The 20,892-nt window shown below is 43.1% G+C and overlaps 1 protein-coding gene across 1 annotated transcript in view; it reads right to left on the reverse strand.

The window, feature by feature from the left end:
• Positions 1-2,118: 2,118 nt before the first annotated feature.
• The window catches only part of CRLS1 (cardiolipin synthase 1), a 47,242-nt gene continuing 28,468 nt past the window's right edge, over positions 2,119-20,892 (reverse strand). The window contains exons 4-7 of the mRNA XM_033937252.1: positions 18,751-18,836; positions 9,673-9,741; positions 6,743-6,834; positions 2,119-2,418 (exon numbers count right to left, since the gene is read on the reverse strand). Coding sequence (XP_033793143.1) covers positions 2,334-2,418; positions 6,743-6,834; positions 9,673-9,741; positions 18,751-18,836 — 332 coding nt within the window. The 3' untranslated portion in view covers positions 2,119-2,333. The remainder of the gene's footprint in view (positions 2,419-6,742; positions 6,835-9,672; positions 9,742-18,750; positions 18,837-20,892) is intronic.

Raw genomic sequence — 20,892 nt, forward strand, 5'->3', positions numbered from 1 at the left:
AGCCTATTCTATTATAGCATCTGGGCATCCAAATTCTATTACAGAATACTATTGTACCCAGTTTCAGCATAACTTATATTTAGGCACCTGGTGTGACTAGGGATGCCCAAATGTGGTAAGTGGCATGTGTTAAGTGGCAACCCTGCCTATACAAAAGCAAACAAAAGTGGGGATGGAACAGTGCACATTAGCCAGGGACAAGTCTATAAAAAGTCTTAACTAAATGTTGGTAATGAAAGGAGTGTTTTATTTATGTAATGTAATGTAATTTATTTCTTATATACCGCTACATCCGTTAGGTTCTAAGCGGTTTACAGAAAATATACAATAAGATTAGAAATAAGAAAGGTACTTGAAAAATTCCCTTACTGTCCCGAAGGCTCACAATCTAACTAAAGTACCTGGAGGGTAATAGAGAAGTGAAAAGTAGGGTTAGAGGAAAAATAAAAATAAAATAAACATTTTAACAAGACAGCATTGATCTAAATACTTTGGAAGGTAGAAGAGAGGAGAGAAAGGAATAGAAGCAGAAGGGGGAGCCGTTGAACAGTAGAATTCTGGAGAAATTTAAATGATAGAAATAGAACAAAACAAAGACAAAAGGCAAAACAATAGATAAGATTAAAGATAAATCATAAGCTGGACAGAAAAATAAAATAAAACTTTGTCTTCAATCCACGGTTTCAGCGTCAGTGATGAAGTGGAGCAAGTAAGTTTAGGAGGAGCGATTGACGTTTCCAGAAAGGGCTTCTTCAGGGAAGAGACTTGGCCGACAGTCCCAGGATGCCTATGTCTCCTCCCCTGCGATGTTCTCCCATCCATGCATTTCCTCCCAGACACACTGCCCGTGCCCCAGCCGCTCCAAGGAGGCTGCCCCAGATGGACTCTGCCTATGCCCCATTTCATGTGAATAGCCCCTTGCATTTACACTCTCTCACTTAAGCAAAATACAAAAAACACCAGAACAGTAATGGAAATACTGGGACGGGGGGGGGGGGGGGGTTGAGGATAGTAGGGATAGTCATCGGAGAGGGGTAGTAGAGCAGAGTGGAAGGCAGCAGTGCCAGTCATCGGTGGGGGCTGGGGGAATGGATGAGAGTAGTGCTGGTTATTGGAAAGAGAGGACAAAAGCACTGGTCATTGGGTGGGGGGTGATAAAGTGGAGGAGAGCAGCACCAGTCATTGGGTTAGACATGAATACAATCCAAAACGCCCTTTCCTCGACTGCTCTTCGACAATATCACTTAACAGAAGCTTTGGAAGAACCAGAAAAGGCCAATCCCCGCAGTATGCAATGGTAACAACCATATTCTCAGAGTGATCTCTGTTTACCATCACACTTTGTTACCTCTCACTCAGCCAGTTCTAACAGTTCCAAGCGTGCTCAGTTAGTTATAAGATGCCTTTGCAGAACTGTATCTAAGGCCTTGCATTTAATGGCCTCCTGTGATCCAATTTTTTTGTCATTTGATCAAAGAACTAGAATGGGAATGAGATGGCATCTATTTTTACTATATAGTCAATAAAATTAGAGCACTGTGTTTATTTAATAAAGATGATCCAAAATGGAAGACATAAAGAAAGCCTAGCATGAAAAACTGAATCTCTTACAAACCCATTTGGAAGATTATTGAATACAATTTGGAACCTCTAATACAGGAGTACATTTTTTTTTTGTTTTCACAAGTTAAAATTATCCCCCATAAGGATTTATTTATAAGAACATGAGAATAGCTGTTCTGGGTCAGATCAATGGTCTATCAAGCACAGTAGCTCATTCTCACGGTGGCCAATCCAGGTCACTAGTACCTGGCCAAAACCCAAGGAGTAGCAATATTCCATGCTACTGATCCAGGGCAAGCAGAGGCTACCCCCATGTCTTAACAGACTATGGACTTTTCCTCCAAGAATGGATATTAAAAGTTCTTCCCCACCCCCGTGCCAAACATCAAACTCACCCAAAAAGATTTGCAATTAAAATTTTTGCTTATGGCTCAATGCATTCATGTTCACACAGGAAAATGTGTATTTTATTTGCCATCATCAAAATCTACTGCAAATGTATAAAGCACTATCACTGAAAGTGATAATTTTGTTAGCCAATAATTAAAAACATGGTAATTAAAATCCCATTGTTTATTGAAACAAATACAAAAATACGTTAAAAATTTTAATTATCTACATTCAGTTCAATTGCGACAACATGGTTGACTTCCAATAACTGCACCATGGTTGTGGAAGTAGGCATCCCTTCATTCCATCTCTCTGCAAAGCAGCTTGGTACAAAGCCAAAGTGCTTCACTATTGCACTCTATGTGATAATTTGGTCCAGTCTACTTTTTTAAAACTTTCACAGTTTTCTGTCCATAATGATAATAACTGTATCCAGATGCTGCTGTTGTACAAGCTGTAATGTACCTGCAGGGATAAAGAAATCAATTCTAATGATGTCCAGACCAAAAACAAACAAACCCAGCTCTTAACATTCATAAGGTGATGCCTGTCTGTCTAGATATTAATTACTGCAAAATAAGAAAGGAAACTGGCAAAACAAAACACTAGCAATCATTGGTTGTTGAGCTCATGCATTTTGGTAACAGTCTAACATTTATTCAAACCCCAAGAGACAAGACAAGACCCTCTACTGCTTAGCACAAAAGGAATCTCTCTCTTCAGCAGCTGAAGGATGTAATTTTCAAGCTAGATGACCTACAATTTTTTTAGGGGGGTGGGGAAGGGCAGAGGAAATTCTACCAACATAAGACCACAGCGACTTGTATGCCTGAAGGCCTGTCCTCTGAACATGTTTAGGGAAAGAAGGGGGGGGGGGGGAAGAGGATTATTAATAATTGTCTACTCAATCCTGAAAGACTAAAAATAACTACAAATAAGAAAGTTTCCCAATATTTATAAGTAAATCTTGTTTTGCCAATTATAAATCAATTTCATTACTTTAAACACAAAGAGAAGAGCAAGGCTGTAATGCTAACACTGTATTCAGATGGACGATGTATCTATTCGATGATCCATGGTGTTTTTAGATTCTTGCAGTTATTCTAGTTCATAGTTTTATATTTGCTATAACCCAAATGAGCTAAAACAGAACAAAGAGGTTTACAATAAACTAATAAAATAAACTCCATTAAAAATTAGGACAGAAAATAAAGAATACATGCACAAAACAGCCCCTCATCTGATAACAATCCAAGCAAACAAGCAATAACTTCCACAGCTAGAGCTCCAGCCCTATATTGACACTGCAAAGTTCAACATACTCAGCCAAAAGCAAAAAAAAAAAGTACAGTGGTACCTTAGTTTACGAGCATAATTCGTTCCAGAAGCATGCTTGTAATCCAAAGCACTCGTATAACAAAGCAAATTTCCCCATAGGAAATAATGGAAACTCGACAATTCATTCCACAACCCAAAAGGTTTGCTAAAAGGTGCTATAAGGAACTGGGAGGAAGGGGCGAGGGGTGACCCAGGGGTGGGTACCTGCCTGGATGATGTCAGGGTGCTGCAGCCTCTTCAGCAGGGTGACTTCCTTCAGCAGTTTGTAGGTGACCAGGCGCAAGCAACCCTCGGGGTCCCCATACAGCTTTAGGCAGCGCTGCATGTCACTGCCCTCCCGATGGATGCGCTTCAGGGCGATGCCTCTGCTGTCTGCCAGCCTCCCTTTCCACACCACTTTGGAGAACCCAGAGCCCATGTAGCCGGTCCCGGACAGCAAGGTGACTTCAGCGCAGCCCAGGCGGGCCGAAACAGGTTCCTGGCTGCCAGCTGAAGAATACAGGCTCAGGTCTCGCTACTGGGCTCTCGGCTCCTGAAGTAAGTCGGCCGCTCCAGGCGTTTGAAGTGCGGGCTGCTATATTAAACGATCATGTACGCACGTTACGTATAAGCACGCACAATGTTGAGCGGCACACAACGTTCATCGATGTTGTGTGTGCTTATATGTAATGTGTGCTCGTTTATCGAGACAACGCTCGTTTTGCGAGTTAAAATTTGCTGGACTGTCTTGCAAAACACTCGAAAACTGCGTTACTCGCAAACCAAGGTTTGACTATAATTAGACAGAACTTTGTAATTCAATCTGTAGCGAGAGAGGTGGCTACACTGTGTCTTTTATTTTCTATCATATATACCCTCTTAGCATCATATTTTGTCAAAACATCCAATGTGGTCTGACCTAGGCGGGAAGTACCACCTCATGCTGGGGCTTTTATTTTACAGCTCAGCATGAAAAAGCTACAGTGAATGCTACCCAGCCAAACTGTTGTTGCAATGACCAGACTAAGTATAATAAGGAGCTTGGGAAAAAAAAAAAAAGGGGGGGGGGAATAGCTGTGAATGGTGCCAAGATGCTAGCTTGGGCTCCAATTGAGCTGCAGGCCCAATGAAGCAGAAAGAAACAGGTATATGAAGGCAGGGAAAATTACAAAGCAGCTGACAACAGATTGCAATCAAAGCTATCTCCAAAGAGACATCTATACATGCTCCACTTCCCTTCACATGCTGCTACTACTACTAATTTCTATAGTGCTACCAGAAGCATGCAGCGCTGTACATTAACACATACATGCAGACATCCACCATTCACCATACATACAGACCACTACCATTCACACACATCTGTATACCCAGCTTCTGATAGCCTCCTCCCAAATCCACATACTTACATCTGTACACACACTCCTGCATATACCCACAGCCACACACCAATACCCAAACACATGCTCTAATATCTACCCCCAACTCCTCAAACCAGAGGTTCTTAAACTTGTCCTGGAGGAACGCCAACCATTCAGGATATATACCACCCATATATATGAGACTGATTTGAATACCAAGGACGAAGGGTATGCAAATCAATATGCATATTCATTGTGAATATCATGAAAACCTGACTAGCTGGGGTTTCTCCATGCCCTATACTTTCCTCCTTACATACAACCAAACTGAAAGTCTACTTACCAGCACTTACATTTCCTTTATTATCTATATCCACCAACCTCAACCCTTACAAAAAAAACCCTTTTTATATAAATGTAACTGGAAAACAGTCCCAAAGCCAAGCTTCTACCTGCTTTCTCTATTTGTTTAAAATGTGAAAACTAAGATAATTGTTTTAGAGTCACCAATAATTGTAAGTACTTTAAGAATATAAGAATAGCCTTACTGGGTCAGACCAATGGTCCATCAAGCCCAGTAGCCCGTTCGCACAGTGGCCAATCCAGGTCACTAGTACCTGGCCAAAACCTAAGGTGTAGCAATATTCCATGCTACCAATCCAGGGCAAGCAGTGGCTTCCCCTGTGTCTCTTTCTCAAGAACAGACTATGGGCTATTCCTCCAGTAACTTGTCCAAATCTTTCTTAAAGCCAACGACGCTATCCGCTCTTACCACATCCCCTGGCAATGCTTTCCAGAGCTTAACTATTCTCCGAGTGAAAAAAAATTTCCTCCAATTGGTTTTAAAAGTATTTCCCTGTAACTTCATCGAGTGTCCCCTACTCTTTGTAATTTTTGATGGAGTGAAAAATCAATCCACTTGTACCTGTTATACTCCACTCAGGATTTTGCAGACTTCAATCATATCTCCCCTCAGCTGTCTCTTTTCCAAACTGAAGAGCCTAGCCATTTTAGTCTTTCCTCATATAAGAGGAGTTCCATCCACTTTACCATCTTGGTCGCTCTTCTTTGAACCTTTTCTAGCGCCACTATATCTTTCTTGAGATAAGGAGACCAGAATTGAATGCGGCCAAAAAAGCAAATAGGATGCTAGGAATTATTAAAAAAGGGGGTTCATAGCCAGTGGCGTGCAAGAAAGAAGTACGCTGCGGAAAAACTTATTTTTAAAGAGCTCCAACAGGGGGTGTGGGGGTGGGAACATTATAGAGAAAACGGAACTTTTCCCGAAAAAAATCGGAAAAAGTTCCGTTTTCTCTATAATGGAGGGTTCCAAACCCCCCCCCCCAATAGCAGCACAAACACTATGCATTAAAGTAGGGGGGTTCCCCCCAACACCCCCTGTCAGAGCTCTTTAAAAATAAGTTTTTACGCAGCGTACTTCTTTCTTGCACGCCACTGGCTATGAACCCCCTTTTTTAATAATTCCTAGCATCCTATTTGCTTTTTTGGCCGCCGCACATTGGGCAGAAGATTTCATCATATTGTCTATGACGACACCCAGATCCCCAATCCACACTAATCCATGCTAATCCCCAAGGTAGACTCTAGCATCCGGTAACCGTGATTCAGATTGTTCTTCCCAATGTGCATCACTTTGCATTTGTCCACTTTGCATTTGTCCACTTTAAATTTCATCTTCCATTTGGACGCCCAGTCTTCCAATTTCCTAAGGTCCGCCTGCAATTTTTCACAATCTGCATGCGTTTTAACAACTTTGAACAGTTTAGTGTCATCTGCAAATTTAATTACCGCACTCGTCGTTCCAATTTCCAGATCATTAAAACTAAAGAATTTACATCTTATTTATATATATTTCAAAAATCACCTTAAAAGGGAGCAATGGTAAATTATATAATTCTATAACCTCTGCTAGGCTTTGTATTAATACAGGGAAAGCATTAAATTAGGAAAAAGGGCAGACATTTTACCTTATAGGCATTCATCTTTAAACAGAGATATTACTATAGAATGGGTCTGTTTCATGTTATTTTGGTCTTTAGACAGGCATATTGCTCAAGAATGTTAAACCATGGTAGGGGGGTGTAACTTACCATAATACCTGGAGATAAACACTATCCACATAATTGAAAACAGGAGCTGCTAATGAAACAGCCACCAAGATAAGCTGAATTGCCGTATTCATCTGGTAAGAAAGGAATGAAAAGGACAAAGTTAGCCAATGAACTATGATGCACATTAATGTGTAAAATATCACAAAGTCAATTTTAATTCTTATAATGTATAAAGAAGATTTCAACTGTAATTTTGAGGAAGAGCAAAAAGACTGAGAGAAAAGAAAATGCCCTTCCAATTATTTTTCAAAGTAACTTTATTGTCCTCCTGTAAAATCATATCCACATTCAGTTATTTTAACATAAGATAGAACCAGGCAGTATCACAACCTGCAAATATTCAGTATTCTATCTATGCAAAATATCTTTAATGAATATACATAGTGACTTGTTATGGTCAATAGCGTAGCCACAGGTGGGCCTGGGCCCACCCAATTTGAATTCAAGCCAACCTAGTTTCCAAGTTTATTTAACATACCTAAACAGTTTACAATAATAAAATATTAAGAATAAAAAAAAAAGAAAATAAGAGGGGGGTGACAAAACATGTTGACTTATTGGAATCAAGGGTAATAAGTGGGAAATAGTAAGAGATTAATTACACTGAGAAAAAAAAATCATAAGAAGGAGGGAAGGGGATTGAAACCTATTAGCAATGCACCTTTGTGAAGACCAGCATGAAAAAAGAGGGGGGGGAACTGGACCTCACAGCTATGAGAGCCCCCCATCCTGTGGTCCACCATCTCCCCTCCACTGGTGTGGTAGCGATTCATTCATACTGCCTGTGGCTGACCCAGACACCTTCCCTCTACTGCATCCCATCCCCTCTGGCACAGCTGCCTGTTTCTGCATGGGTGGAATGAGACAAAGGGAAGGCTTCAACGTCAGCTGTGAGTGAACCACTGCTTGCCACTCCCATGAAGAAAGACACTTGTTAAGGAAGACTGAAGGAGGGGACAGAAATGCCAGACCTTAGGGTACAGGGAGGTGGAGAGAGAGAAATGGTAAAGTTATCACTAGAAGGACTAATAATGATTTGGTACTATAAAATAACATCCACAGAGAATAAGCAGGAGTAAGGTTAGTGAATCGGGTCGGGGGTCACAAAGTGATCATAAAAGTGGTCGGAACACGATCGGTGTCCTTAGTGAATCTAGCCCTAAGTGTGAAATTTTAGTAGACAGAGGCAGAAAAAAGGAAGGAAAGAGCTAAAAGGAAAAGATCAATATATCAGTCAGTGGTAGTGAGGGAATGGAACAAGACAAGAAAGAAGAAAAGAGACAAATGGACAGCAGTCACTGGAAGGAGAATTAGCAGAAAACAAGCAGAGAAGACAAACTGGTATCAATAAAATGCAAAATAAAATATCCGAAGAACAAAAGGTTAAAAAAAAAGCATTTATTAAATGGAATATATTAACTCTACGCTAGGGGTGCCCACACTTTTTCGGCTTGCAAGCTACTTTTAAAATGACCAAGTCAAAATGATCTGCTAACAATAAAATTTAAAAAAAAAACACACCACAAAGCACACTGTATGCAGAGAAAATGTTCTTTATCATTTATATTCCGGGGTTTTTTTCAAAGAGGTTAAGGCAGATGACTCTATGCAATGTCACCTCAGTAACAACTATACAAAAAGACAAATATACCCCCCCTCCCTTTTTACTAAACTGCGATAGCAGTTTTTAGCGCAGGGAGCTGCACTGAATGCCCCGCGCTGCTCTCGACACTCATAGGCTCCCTGCGCTAAAAAAACGCTATTGTGGTTTAGTAAAAGGGGGCCATAGTGCAAAATATAGACAGCAGATATAAATTCTCAAAACAGACACATTTTGATCACTAAATTGAAAATAAAATCATTTTTCTACCTTTGTTGTCTGCTGATTTCATGAGTCTCTGGTTGCACTTTCTTCTTCTGACTGTGCATCCAATATTTCTTCCCTTCTTTCAGCCTTCTGTATGCTTCCTCTCCTCCAAACCTCATTCCCTTCCCCAAATTTTTCTTTCTCTCTCCCTGCCCCCTCCCCTTTTTCCTCTCTCCCTGCCCCCTCCCCTTTCTTCCTCTCTCCCTGCCCCCTCCCCTTTCTTTCTGTCTCCATGCCCCCCTTCTTTCTTCCTGTCTCCTTGCCCCCCTTCTTTCTTCCTGCCTCCTTGCCTGTCCCCTTTCTTTCTGTCTTCATGCCCTCCCCCAAGCCACTGCTGCCGCCATCGGGAAACAGGCCCCCAAGCCACTGCCGCCTCAAGCTCTTCCCGTTTCCCAATGCAGAAGCATTGGGCCGACCAGCCTTCCTCTCCCCAACGTCAATTTTGACAGCAGAGAGGAAATTCCAGGCCAGCTAGGCAGCGATTGGCTGGCCCGGAACTTCCTCTCCGATGTCAGAATTGACATCAGGGAGAGGAAGGCTAATCGGCCTGGAGCTTCTGCATCGGGATGCAGACAGAACGCGAAGGCAACGCGAGTCTATCACGGAGCCCGAGATGGGCTCCGTGATTGACTCGCGTGGCTTTTACGATCTACTGGTCGATCGTGATTGATCTTTTGGGCATCCCTGCTCTACGCCATCTCTACTTCCCAGTCCGCAACCCTCAAAAACTAGAAGAAAATCCAACTCAAGTACCTGTACTTCCAAAGCTTCATCTTCCCCCATAATCACTTCTCTCACTATTCCACTACCAGAACACAGCTGACCAACATTTGGTGGGGGAGAGCATTATAGAGCCCTTTCTATGGCAAGGAGAAGAATTGCAGCAGGAACTATATGCATGCATGAGCAGACAGACCTGTGCTCAATACAACCTGCCAGCAATATTTCAGAACACCCAACAGAAACACAGGGAGAGAAAAATCACAGGACCTTTGTCAACTTGCAATGCAATGCTATTATACAGAACACTGTTAACCCTTACCTTGCTGATGAGTGTTGGTTTTAATTGAGCGGTTGCATAACAGGGGTTAAAATATTTACTAAGTGTTCTCTGTGGACAAAGAACAAAAAATTAAGTCAACATCAAGGCTGCTTCTGTGTGTTTAGGTCTTTCAGTCTTATCCTTACTACCTTTTCTTAATATTATACTTTCGCTATCATGCAATAAAGGTATAGCTTTCTTCTGGTTATTCCCCTATTTTTTTCATTTTATAAGCCCTATGCTCTCAACTGATTGATTGGTTACTTTTTCCATGTTACAGCCCTCCTTCAGATGCTCCTTTGGTATTCTGAAACAGCATAGCCACTTTGGTCAGCATCAGTTGTGAAACGTGGCTAACAATCTTCTCAGAAATAAAATCTAAATCTAATTCATAAATGGGAAGGCACACATTTCATGTCAACTAAACTAAAATACGTAGAAAGGGTGAAATATTCAAAAAAAGAATACAGGACCTACACTAATGCTCCAATTACTCATAAGAGCCAAAATTGACATTTTTGTGTATGAGTTCACTATGTACTTTTCTATAAAGTAGCAAGTAAGTGCAAGGGGGTATAAGCATGGGAAGATCATGGGAGGGGAATAGGTGTGTCTCCAACGTACACATACAAAACTTGTAGAATACTTTAAATTATGCATACTGCGTGGAGCATTTAGGTGTATCCATTTACACCTGCTATTGACCTGGCATAAATGGTAGCACCTAAATATAAGATATCATCATAAATCAACCCACTATACTTATGTTATCACTCAACAGGGGTTATATTAAACCTTAATCAACTCTGATTTTTCAAATTATTAAAGGGTCTTTGCTGATGACTGCATTGTGAGCTGAGTGAAATGTCACTTTTGTGACCCATATGGGTTCATGGCTCTGACTCTGAGGCTTTTTCCCTGTTGACTAAAAAGAAGAAAATAATTTGAAAAATCAATTTCAATGAAAGTTCAATATAACCCCTGTTGAGTGATAATATAAGTTTAGTGGGTTGATTTATATTATCATCTAAGGATTTGGACCACTAGGTCTTATTTACAAATATTTTTGAGCACCTAAATATAGGCATGCTGTTTTGGATTTATGCTAGCATTCAATAATAGCATCTTGGTACTTATTGGCACACCTACTTGGGGTGACGGGATAATCGCAGGCCAGACACCAGCGTGTCGACAATCGAGTGCTGACAATTTGGCGCAAGAAAGAAGCACGCCGTGGAAAAACTTAGTTTTAAAGAGCTCCGACGGGGGTGTGTGGAGGAACCCCCCCCACTTTACTGCATAATGTTCGTGCTGCCATTGGTGGGGGTGTGGGGGGTGCAACTCTCCACATTATAGAGAAAACATAGAAACATAGAAGATGACGGCAGAAAAGGGCTACAGCCCATCAAGTCTGCCCACTCTGCTTACTCACCCCCTGCCTATGCCCTAATGACCCAATTTTCTTATCTTGACCCTCGTAGGGATCCCACATGGGTATCTCATTTATTCTTAAAGTCTGGCACGCTGTCTGCCTCGATCACCTGCATTGGAAGCTTGTTCCAATGATCAACCACTCTCTCTGTGAAGAAATACTTTCTGGCGTCGCCATGAAATTTTCCGCCCCTGAGTTTGAGCAGGTGCCCTCTTGTGGCCGAGGGTCCCTTGAGAAAGAAAATATCATCTTCCACTTCGACACGTCCCGTGAGATACTTAAATGTTTCGATCATGTCTCCTTTCTCCCTACGTTCCTCGAGAGTGTAGAGCTACAATTTGTTCAGTCTCTCTTCATACGAGAGACCCTTGAGCCCCGAGATCATCCTGGTGGCCGTCCGCTGAACCGATTCAATTCTGCGCACATCTTTACTGTAATGTGGCCTCCAGAATTGCACACAGTACTCCAGATGAGGTCTCACCATGGCCCTGTACAACGGCATTATGACTTCAGGCTTTCGGCTGACGAAACTTCTATTGATACAACCCAATATCTGCCTTGCCTTAGATGAAGCCTTCTCCACTTGATTGGCAGTTTTCATGTCTGCACTGATGATTACTCCTAAATCTCGTTCTGCTGAAGTCCTAGTTAAAGTTTCTCCGTTCAAGAAGTACGTCCTATATGGATTTCCGCTTCCGAGGTGCATGACCTTACATTTCTTAGCATTGAAGCCTAGCTGCCAGGTTGAGGACCAACTTTCCAATGTAAGCAGGTCCTGCGCCATATAATTCTGTAAACTGCATTCACTTACTATATTACATAGTTTGGCGTCATTGGCGAATAGTGTTATTTTACCTTGAAGCCCTTGAGTCAGATCCCCTATGAATATGTTGAAAAGGAGTGGACCCAGGACCGAGCCCTGCGGCCCTCCACTGGTCACCTACGATGTTTTAGAGAGGGTACCATTAACCATCACCCTCTGAAGTCTGCCACTCAGCCAATCATTGACCCATGCAGTTAATGTCTCTCCTAACCCCATCGATTCCATCTTGCTTAGCAGCCTGCGGTGTGGGACACTGTCAAAAGCTTTACTGAAGTCCAGGTACACGACGTCCAAAGACTCTCCCAAGTCCAACTTTCTTGTTACCCAGTCAAAGAAGCTGATGAGATTGGATTGGCAGGACCTAACCTTGGTGAATCCATGCTGACTGGGATCCCAAAGATTCCCTTCATTCAAGATCGTGTCCAATTTGCTTTTAATTAGTGTGTCCATGAGTTTGCACACTATTGATATGAGACTCACCGGTCTATAATTCGCAGCCTCTGCCCTGCAACCCTTTTTATGCAGAGGAACGACATTAGCTAATTTCCAGTCCAGGGGAACTTTCCCCTTATTAAGGGAGAGATTGAATAGCTCAGCCAACGGTTTCACCAGGACATCGCTCAATTCTCTGAGCACTCTTGGGTGCAAATTGTCTGGTCCCATGGCTTTGTTCACCTTGAGTCTTGCCAGTTCACTGTAAACTTCACCTGGTGTGAACGCAAAATTCTGAAATGGTTCTTCTGTGCTTTGTGTTGCCTTCAACTGCGGACATGTCCCGGTGCCTCACAGGTGAAAACTGAGCAGAAGTATTCATTCAGTAGTTCGGCTTTATCGGAATCTGCTTCCACCTAATTTCCGTCCAGTCTTCTAAGGCGTACTATCCCGCCTGTGTTCCTTTTTCTGTCACTAATATACCTGAAGAAGGATTTGTCCCCCTTTTTAATGTTTTTTGCCAGAATTTCTTCCACTCGAAGTTTTGCCTACCTAACTGCCATTTTGACCGCTGTAGACCTGGTCCTACCTTTGCCTCTCTTTTCTCCGTGCGCTTGTAGGAGAGAAACGCTTTTTTCTTCTCCTTAATGAGGTGCGAGATCTCCGCGGTGAACCATTGGGGTTTATTGTTTCTTGGTCGTTTATTTACTGATTTTATGAAGCGGCGAGTTGCTTCATGTATGGTTGATTTCAGTGTTAACCACTTAGCTTCTACATCATCGGTCTCCGCTTGGTCCTGCAGCGTCCGATGGACGAAATCTCCCATGCGTGGGAAGTCTGTGCCCCGGAAATTGAGTACCTTTGTTTTCGTGTTTGATCTAGGGAAGCCTTTCCCAAGGTTGAACCATACTATGTTGTGGTCGCTGGAGGCTAGCGTATCTCCTACTGAGACCTCTGAGACGCTTTGCCCGTTGGTGAGTACCAGGTCGAGGATCGCCTGGGCCCTAGTGGGCTCCATTACCATTTGTTTGAGACGTGCTCCCTTTATGGAGGTTAAGGGCCTCCTGCTACCGCTGGTTGTCGCTGAAAATGAGTTCCAGTCTGCATCAGGCATATTGAAGTCCCCTAGCAGTACAGCTTCTCCTCGTAGACTGATATTCTCTATGTCTTCAATTAATTCTGCGTCCATGTCTTCCAGTTGTCTTGGGGGTCTGTATACTACACCTAGATACAGGTATTTTTCTCTGCCTCTTGCCAGGTTTACCCAGAGGGACTCCCCGGTGTACTTGACATCTGTGATCCTGGTGGTTTTGATGTCCTCTTTAATGTATAGAGCTACCCCCCCCCCCTAACCTGCCCTCTCTGTCCTGACAAAGTAGATTGTAGCCCGGTATAGCCATATCCCACCCATGTGAGTCCGTGAACCAAGTTTCAGATATTGCCACCACATCTAGGTCAGCATTCCTTATTTCAGCCTCCAATTCTAGAATTTTGTTACCTAAACTGTGTGCATTGACATACATGGCCCTCCATATCTTGTGTTTGCTAAGTCCCTGTGAGGTGTATCCTACCCGAGTCGGTGTGACTCCTAAAGAACTGTTTGCAATGTGGGTACTTACCTTGGACATGGAAGCGGAGTTTTGACTCACCTCATCAGGATAATTCCTTTCTGCACTAATATGTGAATGGGTACCCTCCCCCGACTTACCCAGTTTAAAGCCCTGTGAAGCAGGCGGGCTAGTCGGTGTCCGAAGACGTTCTTACCCCTACTGGTCAGATGGAGTCTGTCTGGTCCCTGAAGTCCTTGTAACGCTTCCCCATGGTTTAGGAATCCGAAGTTCATATCCCAGCACCATCCCTGTAGCCACTCGTTCGTCCTCAGGATACGTTCATCTCTGGCTCTTCCCTTGCCTCTAACTGGGAGGATCGATGAGAAAACCACCTGCGCTCCTGTCCGCTTCAGCCTCTCACCCAGTGCTCCAACGTCTCTGGTGATGGTCTCCGGTGTGTTCCTGGCAGTGTCGTTGGTTCCTATGTGGATAAGAAGCATAGGAAAGTGGTCTCGGGGCGTGAGTAGTCTATCCAGACTGGCGGTGACATCTCGTATCCTGGCTCCAGGCAGACAGCAGACCTCCATAGATTGAATATCCGGTCTGCAAATTGGTCCCTCGATGCCCCTCAGCATGAAATCTCTGATGACTATTACTCTGCGCTTCTTTGGGGGGAGCCGGTCAGTTGTCCCTGGAGATGGAGCTGTGTGTTGGGCCTGCTCCTGTTCCTCATCGGCAGTTCCTTCCTGAAGAATCTGGAATCTGTTCCTCAGGGTGAGTTGAGGGGTTGATGTATAGCTGCCCTGTTTGTAAGAAGAAGGAGAAGATGAAGAGATTGAAAAAAGGGGGGGGGGGGTCTCCTATGTTTGGCCGTGGAGGAGGTCACCAGCTGCCAGGAGTCAGTGCCGCTAGCCATTTCCTGTATCCCAATTGTTGGTTTTCAAAGCTGATGATTTGGGCGTCTTGAGGATGGACTTGTCATGGGCCTGCTCGGTGATTTGGGACAGCTCCTGGACGACTCAGTCGATGTAGGCCTCGTCCTCTCGGATGCTTCTCAGGCGTATCACCTCCTCCCTGAGGCTCCTTAGTTCCTGCATGAGATCTCCATCCAGCTGCGCTGCCTCCTCTGTCTGTGTAGAGACTGTAGTGTAGCGCTGGGGGATGGTCTCGGTCTGCACAGAGACCTCTGTCCACAGTTCTGGGTCCTCCTCCTTCTGCACGCAGTCCGTGGTCGCTTCCTGGATCACCATAGCGAAAGTTCAGTTTTCTCTATAATGGAGGGTTCCAACCCCCCTCCCCCCCCAACAGCAGCGCGAACACTATACAGGGAATCCAGACAAACTATCCTGAATTTTTCTTTGATCAGATATTTGTTCAGGGCCCTTTGTCTAGAGCAGGGGTAGGCAATTCCAGTCCTCAAAAGCCGCAGCCAGGTCAGGTTTTCTGGATATCCACAATGAATATGCATGAGATAGACTTTCATCTCAAGGAGGCAGTGCATGCAAATCTATCTCATACATATTCATTGTGGATATTCTGAAAACCTGACCTGGCTGCGGCTCTCGAGGACGGAATTGCCTACCCTTGGTCTAAAATGAGATGAAAAATCACCTCCCTTTTTTCTGGCACAATTAAATACTTGGAAAAAAAATTAATTCCCTTCATTCTCAGGTGGCATGGGCTCGACTGTATAGGCCTGTAGAACGGAAGAGAGTGCCTTTGCAAGCACATGCTGGTGCCAACAGCTGAATCTTGATGCTCTTTGGTGGACAATTTGGAGGGAGATCTCACCAAGGAATGGGTCTCCCCCTTGCCCCCAAACTATTTTGAGAACCCATCAGTCTGAAGTTACAAGGAGCCTTGTTTGAAAAATTCAGCCTCCTTCCTAAAGGTATGCTGTCCAGGATGATCACTTTTACAGTGACATAGTCAAGGACATCAAACACCTTGGACCTGGGCATTAAATGGGAGACTCAACTATCTCTCTCAAAAAGTTGACAAAGGAGAGCTCCTCCGAGGGAGATTTCCTCCTTTCCTGATGTGGGGAGGGGTCTGAGGGCAGACCAAGAGATCCTTTGTCCAAGAGGTCCTTTGATTCTACTTCAGACACCCAAGAGTGGTCCATATTAAACTCAGCAAATACTCCTCATAAGATGGTCAAGTCTACGCCCGCCCTGGGCCACTGGATTCATGGGTCAGACACTAAGCAGGAGCATCAGCCTTCTCCTGGACTCCGAGGGGACTTCCTCTCCTAAAGGACTGGAAAGAAGCACTGCTTTGGCTGACACCAGCTCCAGTGCCCAGAGGAACACCAGTGAATGATGAACAGACAAGGAATGGGCCTCAAGGATCAGCTGGGGTGGCACCATAGCTGACACCAAAGTCTTCAATGCATCAGTATCACAATGACCAAATATCCACTCAAGCTCGTCCTGCAGCATGGCTCAGAACTATTCCTTAAGAGCAGGTGTTCTGATGATAGCCTGAGAAGATGAAAGGACTAAATCGGAGATCTGGTCCCAGTTCTGGAAAGGCTGTTGTGTCAGTACCTACTCCAAGGAGGGAGGTGGTCCTCTTGGCATCAATACTTCTCAGATCCCAGTCACACAGGTACTTGAACTCCTGGCACCATGCTTTGAGGAGGTACAATGCTGATGATTCTTTGCCTCTGATCTATGCCCTATATCGAGATCCCTTGGTGCTGATGAGGACAATGTCCTTGGTGTTGGGTTTTGAGGCTATTCTTCCAGGACAAGGGCTATCAACTTCCAATATCAAGGCAGGTGGAGACCTCCCAGTGCTGGTGCATCCCCTGTGTCTGATGCAGCTAAGGGAGCCACAGGGATTGATGCCTCCAATATCAATGCAACAGGCTTAGAAGCGTCAAAGTCTCTTGAGCAGCACCCATAAACTCTTTAGGGTTATTTTCTACATTTGAGAAAAAAAAGCTTACAATTAGAGGTTTAGTAGTCAAGTCCAAGGCATTACAACGTCAGAGAGAAGGCTTCCAGTTCAGGTGCAGGATGCCCGTAGGAGTCACTGCTGGTGGCTTTCTGCACTGAATCAGTTAAGAAGAGGGAACTGACTCAAAGATAACGCCGCATCAATCGCACCGTGGACCGGCGGTTGAAGAACACTGTTTTGGGCCTGATGAACGTGCTGGCCCTGTGGACTGGCAGGAAATTTCTGTGGACCGGCACTGGTCCATGGACCGATGGTTGAAGAACACTGATGTAGAATACATATAGCGGATATAGTTATGTCGTTGTGTTGTGGCATGCTTTCCAGCAGCAGGGATCAAGGTTAGTGGAAGGATATTAGTCACCCTTGCTGAACCTATAGTCATGTGACTCCAGCAACCCTCCTCCCCTGCAATCCAGTATCACTCCCTCTCTTCCCCTTCCAAATAGTCCAACATCTTCCTGCCCCTCCCTTTGACCTTCCCATGAATCAGAAATTCCCCTCTTTTCATTCTCTTCCCCCTGGCAGTCTAGCATAGCCCAGCATACTGTGTCTCCCCTACATGGTGGTCCAGCAGCTCTGTTTTCTCCTCCCCTATCCGTTGGTGCTGTTTCACTAATATGGCAGGTTGAACAAACAAGAAGCTAACAAGGGAAGTGCAGGGAATAAACAAGAAGCTAACAAGGAAGTGCAGGGCTTCGGAACATGTATACTGCACACCCACCCACCTCATAACAAGCAGTATACATCAGAGTGGGCAGAGAGGCAGCAGGCCTGCAAGCTTCCTTGTTTAGTTGCCAGCTTGCGCCTGCATTTTTCCACAGTTCCATGAGCAGCTGACAGAAGGGAATTTAATACCTGCATAGGCTCATGGCTATTTTTTTTCTATTTTTTACATTACATTAGTGACTTTTATTCCGCCATCTTCTGGAAATGTCCAGATAACCTCTTATGTAATCCGCCTTGAACCGCAAGGTAATGGTGGAATAGAAATCTCTAATGTAATGTAATTACCTTGCGGTTCAAGGTGGATTACATAAGAGGTTATCTGGACATTTCCAGAAGAGTTACAGAGTTGAACGATTACTTCGGGTGATTGAAGTGCTTCCTGCCTAGTTTGCCTAATGGAAACATCAGCCCTAGCAGGGACAGGAAGGCATCCAAAGATCCAGGGAAAGATAGATGGTGCAAAGTGCCTGGAGAACATCTATTCCAGCTTGTTATAGACCTGGGAATGGGGAAAAGATTCCCCTTTCAGCAGGAGGACAGTGATTCAAAGCAAAATCAAATGCATCAATCAAGTAGCTTAGCAAGAACAGTGAACATCTGGGTGCCCCAAGTCAAGCCAAGACCTGAATCCAACAAAAGAAAATCTGTGGCATAACTTGAAGACTGCAATCCATAAAGAACTTCCAGCCACTTGAAAAAGCTTTAGCTATTTCTGCCATAAACTGTACCATTCAAGCAAGCACAATTTGTAGACAGTAATCCTAAACTAACAGAGGCGGTTATTGCTGCAAAAGGGGCTTCTGGCAATTACTGAATCCAGTGTTGTGAAGACATGCAGTCCATGTATATTTATTTTCCCTTAACCACACTACAAAGTGCACTGCAAGGCCTACCGGTACATTTAAGTTAATCTGGTATTAGCTCAGCTGAATGACCTCATTGAAGCCTTCTACATTCTAAATTTCCATGATTTTGGATTTACTGTTGTAAATACTAACAGAAAAATCATGTTTTGTTATTCTCTCTAAGCACTTCTACAAAAACAAAATAAATTTCCTAATTATACTGCAAAAACCTTTATCAAAATTCTACATAAAAACAACTTAACCTTAAACAATGTATAGGGTATATAGACAGCATCTTTCACTTACTGGTGGTGGAAGAGTTTTGTACCGTACATAAAACACAGCACCAATTAATACTATGTCTCTCACAATGATCATAGAGGTAAGAAGAACTGGAAAAAAACACACAAAAAACACAACCCAATATATTAATCAAATTGTTGCAGCTTCTGAGCTCACCTCTCTTCTCCTTCAGCAGTTATAAAGTTTCATTATTTTAATTTCAGAACCTCAAGATCTATAATAAAGGGGTTCTTTTATCAAGCCACGCTAGCGGGGTTAGTGCGTCGAACATTTCATCACGCGCTAACCCCTGCAGCCGGCTAAAAAACTAACACCTGCTCAATGCAGGTGCTAGCGGCTAGCGCATCTGGCAGTATTACGCGTGTTAAACCCCTACCGCGGCTTGATAAAAGGACCCCAAAGTCTGTTCAAACCACAGTTTTTATTGGTTGCAGTTCATGCATGCAACAATTTTGCTCTTTCACAAAATTTTCTCTTCACACATTTAAGGGGTCCTTTTATTAAAGGCGCGCTAACCAGTTTAACGCGTGCTAAAGATTAGAGCACACTAAATGCTAAGGCGCCCATAGACTATAATGGATGCCTTAGCATTTAGCACACGCTAAATCGGTTAGCACGCCTTAATAAAAAGGACCCCTGGTTCAGTGTACCCCAAATTATTTCAACTCTCAAAAGCTTTTTGAAAAAAAAAAAAAAAAAAAGGAACAGAGCATATCATGCAGTAAATCACACTCAAAACCATGGGACTCTAATGCCATCCCTCCCCAAAATTCAATGTATTTAAACCAACATTTTTTATTTTTTTTTGGCATAAAAATTAAGAAAAACCCAGATAATAAATCTAATAAAAACAATGGTTAGAAGCTATTTGGGGCTCAGGTCAAGGATGCTTTCCTAATATCCTGAGTTTATCACAGCTCCACTAGGACACATTTTACTGGAGTCTAGAGAGTGATGCAGGGACAAAGAAAATCCCCGTCCACTCACTTGACTCCACATTTTTCATTCTTATCCCCTCACCATCCCTGCAGTCTTCATTTTTTTCCTTGCATCTCCCTGCAGAAAGATGATTTTATGCTCCTTGAAACCTTGGACAAGTCACTTAACCATCCATTAAATCAGTACAATACTTAAAATTGTAAGCTCTCCAGGATGATAAAAATATCTACTGTACTGTATGAAACTTGCCTTAAGCTATTACTGAGAAAGTTACGGTATAATCTAAATTTGAATCCAAAATCCAATAATAGGCATAATGTGAAGTAATACAGAACACTACAAATGTCACCCAAGATCTGAAGAGCAATTCTACCATACCATAATAGCAGTAACATCCACAAGTCATGTAACAAGAACTACCTAGGAAAATAGAGCACCAAACACTGCAATGGATATTAGAACATCAATAACCCTACTGGAAAACTAAAGAAGTCAGATTACAGAGCACAGATCCATCCTGCATAGTTAATGCAAACAGAAAACCACAAAACACAGACAGACCTCACACAGTATAGAGCAACAAAAAAGGAAGGAGAGGTCCAACCTTATCTGCAGAAAAACCAACTAGAAACAAACAAAAACCAACTGCAGATGTGTACAAGATGCAGGCAGAATTTATTGTGACAAATATAAATTTATAAGAATCTTTTTCCCAAACAAGGGACCCGACACGGTCCGTGTTTCGGACAAACCTTCGTCAGGGGTCCAATATGCAAAAAGGTTTGAAAAATATGCCACAAAAAATATGGAATAAAAAATCATAAGCCAAAAGGTCCAATGTGCCGAGAATCGCCAACTCCTGTAAAGCGTCTCACAAAAGTGGCATATTTTTCAAACCTTTTTGCATATTGGACCCCTGACGAAGGTTTGTCCGAAACACGGACCGTTGTCGGGTCCCTTGTTTGGGAAAAAGCTTTTTATAAATTTATATTTGTCACAATAAATTCTGCCTGCATCTTGTACACATCTGCAGTTGGTTTTTGTTTGCTCACACAGTATAGAGCCACAAATTAAAAATAGAAATATGTAGAAAAATATTAAACTGAACCCCCAAGAAGCCACAGTGCAACACAAGAAACAGGAAAAGTGATATCCCCCTGTACTGTGCAAAATGTAAAGATGCTAGATGTAAATTTAAAAAACTGA

Source organism: Geotrypetes seraphini, chromosome 3 (assembly GCF_902459505.1).
Source record: "Geotrypetes seraphini chromosome 3, aGeoSer1.1, whole genome shotgun sequence".
Taxonomy (NCBI): domain Eukaryota; kingdom Metazoa; phylum Chordata; class Amphibia; order Gymnophiona; family Dermophiidae; genus Geotrypetes; species Geotrypetes seraphini.